Here is an 11,635-nt window from a genome sequence, read left to right on the forward strand (position 1 = left end):
TAAAATCACCCATTACCTATGCTCTTATCTTACCAAAGCTCCAAGTCTTAAACAGGGGTACTTGGCCCTGTCCAGTCCCAGTTGTCTGAGGCTCATGGTTCCCACAGTGGTGGGTAGCTCAGGCTGAAGATCCATGGCCCAGACATACTGCAGACAGCACAAAGCCAGGCCATAGAGCAGGATGAATGGAGAGCACAGTGTAGCTGCATGCCGTCTGCAAAAAGAGACAGTAACCCGTGAAAACTGCACAGCTGCACTGAAATCACTTTGCACTTTAAGATGTGTATTTGTTTAGTTTATGAGACAAAAAACACACATCAAAGGTAATGTCAGCAGAAATAAGATATTCACATAGCATCAATTACAACAGTCACATTTAAAGATAATCAGTTTCTCATATTCTTGTTCTGTCGGAGCTACAGGTGTTAACAGTACCTGGCACGCAGGATCCAGATGAGACAGGCCCACAGCAGCAACACAAAGGTCAGCCAGCTGTGGTATGTGATGCTCCAAACCTGAACAATATGGAAACCGCACATAAGAGCAGGAACAATTTCATTTCTTATTGTGATGTAGATTGACTACATGACTCATTATTTTAAGTTCTGTTGTTGTTCTTAATTGTACAAAATCAAGCTTATTCTAATAGTTACCATCATGGCTATGAGTGCACAGACATAGCTCTGCTGCATGACCACCTTTCCCAGCAGATAAAACGGACTTTCACTCTGTTGGCCACTGGCCACACCACTAACACCTGCCAAAAATAACAAGCAATATTGTTATAGATATTGCAGTGAACAATTTGTTATTTTTTATATAATGATAATTAAGCTTTAATCTCCAGTGAAATGCTCTCTGACACAGAATGTCAGAATGACTATAGTTACTAGAAGTGACCCAGTGTCAGAAAGGATTTCCAAAATATGTGTAATCAACTGAATCCTGAACAGATTTTTCACTGTTGTAATGTTTTTTTTTTTTTTCAATGTTTTTTCAAAATGACTTATTCACATTCTCATCAGTGATTTCTGAGAAAAACTGAGGATTAGATACCCAGGTCTGGCTGACTCTCTTCAGCCACAGTTCCTCCTCTGCTGCTTCCTGTTCCAACTGACAGGAGCATGAGCTGAAAGAGAAGAGCACACATACACAAAAACACTTACAGATACAGACATTAGACTGTATTGTGAATTACAGTTTTATTTCTGAATGGGACTAGGAGCCCTATTTTTGTGGTCACACAATGGCCAGTGCAAGCAGTAAAGTTTGGTATTTCTCTGACTGTGAAATTCCTTCTGCTTGTCTTTGTGGTGTTTTTGCTGCCCTGTGCAGAGCACACGGTGCACATGTGGAAGGAGAGGCGCAAACAGGAGTGGTTCATTCAAACGAAGCAACATTAAGTGTGTTGTTGGTATCTTAGTGGAAAATGTGCTGTAGATGTTACACTGGTTATGCCAGAACCACATCTGGTTCTGGTTTCAGCTGCCTCTTTGTGGATTTTGTCCACAACAGCAAACCAAATACTTTGAATAAATGCACAGCAGTAACAGAATGATGCTTTAAATGTAGGTACCATATAATTTCACTCACCAAGCATTTTTTAGGAACCCCATACTAATACTGAAACTGAAGCTCCTGACCTGTATCTGCATAATTGTATATGTTACACTGCTGCCACATTAATAAGAAGGTGTACAGGTGTTCCTAAACAGTACTTGGTAAGTGTATATGGTCACATCAAACTGATGCTATTTCAGTTTTACTCTACTGTATCTAACATCATAAATGGTCATATCATATGTGTGACACAACCATAATGCTTTCAAGAATAAAACATGAAATGCTACTTTTGCCAAAAAGAACATTGGAAAGGGGCTGGGACACACAGGGTAGATGAACTGCTATAATCCAACATGTTCCAAAATCCTCCTCCTCACATACAAAGCCCTTAATGGTCAGGCTCCATCTTACCTAAAGATCTCATAGTCCCCTACAATCCCACCAGGACTCTGCGCTCCCAGAATGCTGGTTTACTGGTGGTTCCCAGAGTTTCCAGGAGTAGAATGAGAGGCAGAGCCTTCAGTTATCAGGCTCCTCTACTGTGGAACCTTCTCCCAGTTTGGGTCCAGGAGGCAGACACCCTCTGTACCTTTAAGAGTAGGCTTAAAACTTGTCTCTTTGATAAAGCTTATAGTTAGGGTTGGCTCAGGCTTGAACCATCCCTTAGTTATGCTGCTATAGCCCCCCCCCCAACCTGTCAAGTGCCTTGAGTGCCTTGTTGTGATATGGCGCTATATAAATAAATTGAAAAAAATTGAATTAGTTCCACTCTAACAAGAGAACTCAGTAATATTGTATGGGGTTACTTAGCTTTGTACCAGCCTGGTGTCATATGCAAGTAATTTAATAAAAGTAAACACAGTAGACAGCTGTGCATAATGTCTCTGTGCTCTGGCTCAGCACTTCACATATCAGAGGTCACAGAGTTATCAACAAATCTGTCCTGCTGCTGTCGGACAGACTTTAATGAACTAAAGGAGAAGCTTTTCACATAGTATAAAAAACTGAACAACAGCACAGTAAGAATGACTCATATGAATTTATCGATAAATACTACCAGTGTTCCAGCTTTAAACACAACATTTCTTAAAATTCTTATTTATTTCAGTACCTCTACTGGCTGTATTATTAAATGTATTATTAAAACTATTATGTTATTGTGTGATTACTTTCATATATGTTAAGGATCTGAATACGTCTTCCACCACCAAAAAAGTTGCACACAACAATATAAACAAACTAACCAATTGAGGCAGCAGTATTCTATTACCTCCCTTGTTCTGTGAGGTAAAATTACCAGTCTGGTAGTGATATATAGTTCTGGTTAAACAGGGAGGGATCTTGCTCTTAATAAAAAGCTCTGTCTCTGTAGGAATCCCATCCATAATGTTGTCAGACACTTAGAATAACAATCTGAGCCTGTGGCAAAAACAAGCACATTGAACTTACTTCGACATGGACAATTGCCCATTTTATTACATTACAGCAGCTGAGGTACACTGCTGGGTACACTGTCTCAATCAATACTATACCAGTTCCAAAGATTTTGTCCCTATCAATCATTTACACCCTAAAACCTAGGAAATAAGGCCCTGTCACATCAAGGGCCCTCACCTCCCATCCCTGTCTGTGTGGAACACTTGACTGTGTATTTACCTGTGTGTCATCTTCACAGTTATCTTTCTGTTGATTCCATGATCTTAACTCCACCATCTCCTCCTCTAACTCCTCCCTTTTCTCTTGCTGCTTTTCCTCCTCAACCTGCTGAGCACAAATACAACATCTAAGAAACACATATGCAAATGTACAGCTTTTTCTAAATGTAACAAAAAAGGTTCCATTTATTATGCAAAAGTTTCAGTTGGCACAGAACTGTGCAGAGTCACAGGCTCTGTTAGATATTCACTGAAAATAAACATAGTTTATTATTTTACAACACCTCATCAGATCCAGCTCTGGCACTGATCTGTAGAAATTCATTGGGTGTCAATTTCAAATAACAAAGTATTGTTTACATTTTCTCAATAATAGGCTGTTATGATATCTGAGTTAGGGAACAGAGACCAAAACGGCACTGTTTTAAATATATTACTTTGAAAAATTTGAAAATGTCTCCCTCAAAATCCTTTACTCACTTTTACCAAATTTTTACCAAAGTCCTCATATGTGGAAGTTGTTTAAACACAAGCAGCCACATGTGTACTTGAAAATTTAGATCAGGAATTGTGATCAAAGAACAAATAAAAAGACAAAGTGTTGGTGGTTATATAGTGCTGAACATGCAGGGCTGTATTTTGATGTCAGCACAAAGCATGAGACAAAGTGTTGCATCAGTGAACTAGCATTTTCCTGGGGTGCACTGAGGTTATTTCCTGGACTGAACACAGGTCAGTCTCTTGATGATCCCCTGTGCCCCCAGTGGGAGGAGAGGTGCAGTAGAGGGTGTGGCAATGCCAATCCAGCGGCGTACAGCAATCTTGGTGCCAAAGAGCCCCTCATCTGCTTGCTCAGAGGTACACCCACATAAATCACAGAAAAAAACTTCACTCCGCTCTTTACTTACTCCATGTTTTTCAGCTGAGCACAGGATTTTATTTACAATTCAGAATTTATTCTGCATTTTATTCTTGCCTCTTACTAGCTCTGTAATCCAGTTACTATTCTATTGACTGCCTTTCCTTTACCCTTGTGCCTCTCTTTACATCTATTTGAAAACAGCAGGTATCTGCTCCATTGTAAATGTCCTCCCATAAAATAATTACCCCACAGTGTTGCATGTGTGCAAGCAGCTTTTTAAGACACAGTTAGTAGTGGCCATATTGAACAGCATCAGCTGACTTGGAGAGGAGATCAGGGTGGATGGATGGGTTGATAAAAGAGCAGGACTGAGGGTATGCTCCCAAAGTACTGGGCAAGCGCGCTGCATTGCTATTTTCAAGAAAATACAGCTGAAGAGAGTAGCCTGTAGCATGAGGGTCGACCTGCCCGTTTTTTGACACTGCTGTCGACACAACATATTCAAGAAGAAGTAGCAGATACCTGGTTAGGAGTTCCATGACATCCTGTCTTGAGAACCGTTGCTATGGTTATATAGAGGAGGAACAGTATTCCTGGGTTGACATAAATTGGCCAATCGTGACTGTCATTGAGATTTAGGTCATAGGGTGAGGAGCAATTTCCTGGTATGATGATGTCCTTCAGTCCAAAAAGTCTAGACAGGAGCAGAGGCAAACACATAAACACAAAACAAGAGAGATATGAATACAACAGGGTGCAGTTAATTAAAAGCATGTGGTACAAATTCTCATTAATATGTCCACATACCAAAACAGAGTATTATGCACTGCCAGGTTATTGGAAAAGAACAAAACTAGTACCTTTAATGACAATAGTAGGAATTCAGAATTTTCAGGGAAAACCTTATGTTGTAATATCCCATCCTCGGCTAGCTGTCCATTCTGTGTGTGTGTACTGAAAAAAAGTCAGGGTTTCAGCGCAGCCCTGGCTCAGACACCCACACACAACCCTTTGCCAGCTAGTCAGCAATGGGGGATCACTGGTGCACAGGACAAGGGAATGAAGAAGAGAAGAGGGCAGATAGGGGGCAGTGGGAGCAAGAGATGAGGATTAGCAAGGGAAGCAGTCTACCCTTCCATCATTGCCTGACCATGTCGAGTTTTGAATGGGATCAACTAGGAATCCAGATGAGAGTGACATTACAGCGAGTACATGGAAGGAACGTCTACTGAGGGGCGGAGTGACAGCAGTGTATACCCCACAATATGATGGCAATGTCAAAATTGCCAGAGGAGAGGGTCAGAAGAACAAAAAATGAAAAAGAAGTGCTACTATCTAGCACTGTTCCCACTAGCTTTAAAACTGCTGTGGTTAAACCTTTACTTAATGAAGCACACCTTGATGCTGGGTCTCTGAGTGATTATTGATCTGTATCATGCCTTCCATTCTTTTTGAAAATATAAGTAGGAGCTGTGTCTCAGCAGCTTTCATCCCATTTAGCTGATAATTTTTGAATCTTTTCAGTCTGTCTTCAGGGCCTGTCACTCTACTGAAACCACGCTTGCTTAAGTGATAAATGATCTTCTGCTTTCTTTGTATTCATATTCCACCTCTGTGCTCCTCTTACTAGATCTCAGTGCAGCCTTCACTTATAGTTCAAACTGGAAAACAAATATTGGCATCTCTGGCCTGGTCCTCAGCTGGTTAAATCTTCACTGTTATGTTGACGATACCCCGCTGTATATGCCCATAAAGACTGATGACTCTTCTCAAATCATGAAATTAGACGTGTACTGCTTCAAATGTGACCTCTTTGCACCTCAAAACCACAAAATGTATAGTTCAATTCACAATTATCTTCACTTGTTTCATAATTAATTAATTCACTAATAAGAAACCTCAGAATTCAAGCCAAGGTTTGAAAAGGCTTGTAGTCAACACTGTAACATGACAGGACATGACATCTATAAATGGATTGGAATAGAGAGCTGATACTCATAAAATACTAAGAAGCTCAAATACAGGGCATGAACAGGTCAACTGAGGTAATGAAGGACATTACCTCTGTTGGAGGACCACAGTAGATGATATGATCAAGTATGCATTAAATAGTGTAATGTTACAAATCAATGAAAACATTGCACCTTGATTAATCAAATACAAACAACAATAATAATGCAACATAGTATCTCTAAAAATAGTTTCTGAATAAACTGAAGCAGCAAATACATTTTGTAGAAAAAAATGTAATCAGACTCATTTTCCACTAAATTCCCTGATCTTGCAGCACAATATCCACCCCACCAGAGATAGATAGATAGATAGATAGATAGATAGATAGATAGATAGATAGATAGAGAGAGAGAGAGAGAGATAGATAGATAGATAGATAGATAGATAGATAGATAGATAGATAGATAGATAGATAGATAGATAGATAGATAGATAGAGAGATAGAGATAGATAGATAGATAGATAGATAGAGAGATAGATAGATAGATAGATAGAGAGATAGAGAGAGAGAGAGAGATAGATAGATAGATAGATAGATAGATAGATAGATAGATAGATAGATAGATAGATAAAAATAATCAAATAATAAATAGATAAATATAAAGGTGTCTTGAAAAATCAACTGTACTGTACATGTATGCATAAGAAGTATATGCATGCATAGCATGCATTATTTGTTATTATTTTTGCTGATTAAACAGTCTTATGGCCGCTGAGAGGAAAGACTTTCTGCAGCATTCAGCCCTGCACCTTGGTGGCATCAGCCTGTGACTGAAAGTGCTCTTCACCTCCAGGCATGAAGTGGGTGGGTGGGATTGTTTATTACTGAGGTGAGTTTCAAGAGCATTCTCATCTAAGTCATCATTAGGTTTCTGCTTCCCTGAGGTGCAGATCATCTTTGGGGGCCACTTCATCTCTTCATTATTTCATCCTGAACAGTGGTTTTGACACTCACTGGTCCTCGGCTTCCCTCATTCCACTTAGTGTACAGCATAGTATACAGAAACCCGATGATATGAGGAGGAGGAGGATGAACCATCAGGAGGGACAAGCCCATGCATGGAATGTATCACCGGCAGATGGAAGAAGTGACTGATATCTAGAACTCCTACCAGGGACTGGAAAAGGCTTCCCACATTCGCTTATTGTACAGTCTCAGTCTCTGCAAGCATTGTGAGGATCTGCCTTGTCTTGATGTCAGTGGGCTCTGTCTCCTCCTTTGGCCAGCTTATTATAGCAGAGTGGTACCTGATGACTGGCAGGGTGTATGTGCTATGGCCTGGACCTTGTTCTTCTGTGACTGTGGCTGACTTCCTTGCAGCCCCTTCATGGTTTCCATTTGCCTGTGAGATCCTGAGGTATTTGTAGCTATCCTGAAGATCTGCAATGTTACTTTCTGGTAGTTCAGTCCTCCCAGTTCAGATCACCCTATATGCCACATTCGATGGTAACTTGTACAATTGGCTTAGAGTTGGCTTCTAGAGTTGTTTTCCACAGCCCCATTTGGGTTCTTGATGGAGTTTCTTAGTGTCCTATTGATGCTGTACATTTCCAAGCTCTCCAGTATCACTGTGTGCGACACTGAGTCGTAAGCTCTCTTGTAGTCAATCCAGGCGGTGCACAGGTTGGTCTACCTGATCACGCAGTCTCGAGTGACAGCTCTATCAACCAGTAACTGGTGCTTGGCCCCCCAGGTATTATTTTCCAATTCCTTTCTGGGCCCCGCTCATGTATTGAGCCATGTGCGTACTCATGCATATACTGTATATACAGTAAATATGGTGGCAAGTTCACAGTATAACAAGCAGATCCACGTAAACTGTGTGCTGACAGTTGGGCATCTTGGGTATGAAAAGGTCAAACCCGGCTGATTGATGAACAGCTGGTTAAGTGATACTGACACATGGCAAAAACTCTGGTGATGATAGATGAGATGGAGAGAGATCATATGTCACAGTGGAATGCTGCACTACTTGATCATCTTTCTGTTTGCTGCTAGCCAGTCATTCCACACATTCCAGTCCAGAAATCACACTCGCCTCACATTCCTCTGTTCTAATTCACACAATCACTTCCTGATTTCCTCTCTGTGTCTCTAAACTCACACAATCTCTCATGCTCCCTCGACTTTTTTTCAGTCCAGTTCTACAGAGATTCCACACATTGCAAGCGCACTATTAATAGATACTGAAGGTTTCCTGAGAGGGAGGAACATGAGCTTTGACCCCTGTGCCTGAGGAATATCCTCCACTATACGCAATGAAGACCGAAAGCAATATGGTGAAGAGAAGAGCAATTTCTAGGTGACAGAGAAGAACACATGGTGAAGCAAGTACGGAGTGATTTCAGAGATATGGAGGTGATGATGTTCCTCCAGAGAGAGGACTGGGGAATACATGTTGGCATGCAGTGGTATATAGACTATAAACATGCAGTCTCAGTGGACCCCCTTCCCCTTTGAAATCATATTTCTGTCACAGTTTTTTCAGGTGATTATTAGGTGGAAACCTTGATAACTCTGGTCCCTGTACTGAGAAACGATTACTGTAATTCATGATTTAAAAAAAACAAATAAGACCTCACTGGCATCATGTTTTATTTGCAATATTACATAGTATAAATTAGTTTCCAAAAAGTGCAAGCCAGACAATGGCAATCTAGAAGTAACATAGTAAAATTTCAGAAGCAACGATCTTTAGATATACAGAGCAGACAGACCAAGTATTAAACCTGAAAACTCAGGATTAGACTCTGCCATCACTGACTGGTTTCACAGCCATTTTAAATAATAACTTTTGTTTGTTTGTTTTTATTTAAGCTTTCTGATACTTTCCTTCAGTAAAACTGATCATCAAACATTACACCAAACTCATTATGTTTCAAAAATTACCAATTGAGAAACCTCTGCTACAAGCATATCAAATTGTATAATGTTGTAAAATACCTAATCATGAACAATAGAAAGACTGCTTGTGTTACTGTTTCAAATCTCCTTTCAGTGTAACTGCTGAAATGAAATATGTTTATGTAGCCACTTCATGAGCTCACTGTGCTGATGTAGGACCTGCAGCTAAGTCACTCTTAGTGACTTTTTCTCAAAATAAAGACAATCCTGTTTCATTATTAGCAAACTAACTATTATAATATAATATAATATTAGCTGGCTAGCCACATTGCCACGTTAAACCATTCTGAAACACTGCCACCAAGCTGCGTTCACAAGAACTTTGTCTCAGCTGCTTTCTTCATGATAGATTTTTTCTCTGACAGCCTCCTTTTTTCTAATGAAGTGATTGCTTTCACCTTGGGTCCTCCCCATCAACATCATGATATATATATATATATATATATATATATATATATATATATATATATATATGGAACTTCAGGTGCTTCACAGAGATAAACATTTGACCTCAGTATCTCTCATCCACATTTCACCTGTTGCTACTTTTAAAGGGGATGACAGGAGCTCGTGTGATTGGTCATTATACCCACCCTAACTCCACTGGTAATTCTATATTCCTCTCACTAATAATGTTGTGCCAGGCTGCACTGGGTTTGTACAAACACGTACAAACCATAAATTTAGCCTTTTCTAGGGTATATTACCTGTCTTCTTACGATGGAATGCAGGTGTCCTGGGAGTTAGAGGGGTTGCAGGATTAGAGACAACCTTAATGGATCCCAACAATTACTGAATATATAATATATATGACAGCAAGCTCTCAGGATAAAGACAGAAACAGGCAGTGTGCTGACAGTTATCCTGGGTACGTAAAGGTCAAACCTGGCTGACTGACAAACAGCTAGTTAAGTGATACTGACAGAGACAAATGGCAAAACTGAAATATTAATGAAATCATTTGAACAAAAAGATTTCATGGTTTCATGCACAGTGTGCTACAGTCTTACCTGGCCCACAGACTGTGTGGGGGGAACAGGGCCTGGGCAAGCAGACTCTGGTACAAATACAGACAAACCATGTGACCAGCAGTGAAGAAGCCCACCATCACACACAGCGCATTGAAGCCCAGGTGACTGATGGGAAGGTGGTACGCCCACCAAGTGCACACACCAATAAAAAGCAGGAAGTAGATAGCTGAGAAGGCTGAGGGCAGTGTGATGCCTGGGAGGAAAGAGGAGAGACACACATTCAATATACTGTACACAGAGAGACACAATAACACAGCAATGCTCCAACATTTTGAGAAAAATGTCTTTTGTCTGTCAACTTCATCTTTGTGCATCCAATACAGTCATTCTGTGTTTTGTAGTTCATTTAGCCTAGCTTAGAACAAAGAGAGGAGGAAGGGGGGATACAAATCCTCTAACACCTCCAAAGCAGTCTTATTCATATTCTATTTCTTGCAGGAAGTGCTGAATTCACTGAAAGTAGTTCAACCCCAGGAAAGCATGGGAAAGTGGGGCTTGATGGGACTCAACCAGTGTGTGAGAACTGAAGTGGGAACAGCAGAGCAGTGAGTATGACATGACTGGAATTAATGCTGTGAAAATGTATACAACATAATGAATATACTATGTAAGCCATTATGGTGCAGGTACAAGCGATTTTAATGTTTTTTTGTTTTTTATGATTTGAAATCATCTGACATCTGAATCATGAGAACATCTGACTGTGGATTTTTAGTTTAGATTCATTGTGGATACAAATCCACAAGGGTTTTCTCTTTAAATAGCGATGTGTTATTTTAATTCATTAAATGTTTAAATGTCAACATTTAATTTATCATATTATTAATTTGAGAGCACAAGTTAGTCATTTGTGTTCTAGTAAATTTACTGCACTACATCAGACAGGCTTTGTAGTTTTTTTTGACAGTGAGAACAGAGAAGAAAAAAATACACTTAATTTGTCATATAACCATATAATCTTACACCATTCATGCAGTTTTTTCATGATTCTGTAGTGCAGCTTTAGTGGACATGATGGTGCAGTTCTAAATGCCTCAACTCCACACATGCCAGCATCAGCAAAAAGTATTTGAAATGACTGTGAGAGCTACAGCTGCACCAGGCTGTGATGATGATGGAAATCATACACATCGCCTTCAGTATGAGAGTATAGACAAACAGAGGCTCCCCTTACAGACTGGCCACAGACTGATGGGTGTTTATCTACATGTATTCAACACTTCAGAATGGTTGTCAGTGAGCAATGTCCTTGGATATGAATCAGAAAAAGAAAAAACAGCCTGACAACACACATTTTTTAGATCAGTGTGAACCAAATACCACTGTCTGGACTGTGCTCACACATCTGTTAGCTTCTTCTTCATGAGTTATGAAATGCTGTGGAAACCTGATAAGGTATTGTTGTTACATAGATCCTACCAGCCAAAGCCAGCAGGCTGATGGCTAAAACTCTTCCCAGGTCCCGCAGAACTTTCCGAGCCTTGCCTTCAGATGCTCAGCCAACTGCTTGGCTTTGTTTGCTGTGGAAACCTCCTCATCAGGGTCACCAGGTAATGACCTGTCATCTTCATCTTCATCTCCTGATGCCTCTCTCCTCCTCCTCATC

At 40.2% G+C, this 11,635-nt stretch overlaps 1 protein-coding gene across 1 annotated transcript; it reads right to left on the minus strand.

Moving 5' to 3' along the window:
- Positions 1-17: 17 nt before the first annotated feature.
- LOC108894842 (piezo-type mechanosensitive ion channel component 1) lies at positions 18-11,507 on the minus strand. Its single transcript, XM_018693461.2, has 8 exons — positions 11,449-11,507; positions 10,009-10,222; positions 4,603-4,774; positions 3,220-3,324; positions 1,057-1,129; positions 654-757; positions 436-515; positions 18-214 (listed from the first exon to the last, which is right to left on the minus strand). The coding sequence occupies exons 2-8, from the start codon at positions 10,104-10,106 to the stop codon at positions 25-27; spliced, it is 822 nt and encodes a 273-aa protein (XP_018548977.2). The 5' UTR covers positions 10,107-10,222; positions 11,449-11,507; the 3' UTR covers positions 18-24.
- Between the last annotated feature and the right edge of the window lie 128 nt (positions 11,508-11,635).

The sequence above is a fragment of the Lates calcarifer genome, unplaced genomic scaffold (genome assembly GCF_001640805.2).
Source record: "Lates calcarifer isolate ASB-BC8 unplaced genomic scaffold, TLL_Latcal_v3 _unitig_3877_quiver_3233, whole genome shotgun sequence".
Lineage (NCBI taxonomy): Eukaryota > Metazoa > Chordata > Actinopteri > Centropomidae > Lates > Lates calcarifer.

What these genes read in the sequence shown, in the direction of transcription:
- LOC108894842 (XM_018693461.2), bottom strand. Translation starts at nt 10,106, where the DNA reads ATGGTGGGCTTCTTCACTGCTGGTCACATGGTTTGTCTGTATTTGTAC. An exon ending in GTCATGGAACTCCTAACCAG is followed by an intron (nt 3,325 to 4,602) that starts GTATCTGCTACT and finishes TGTGCTCAGCAG; the next exon opens with GTTGAGGAGGAAAAGCAGCA. An exon ending in ACTGTGAAGATGACACACAG is followed by an intron (nt 1,130 to 3,219) that starts GTAAATACACAG and finishes CTTCTCTTTCAG; the next exon opens with CTCATGCTCCTGTCAGTTGG.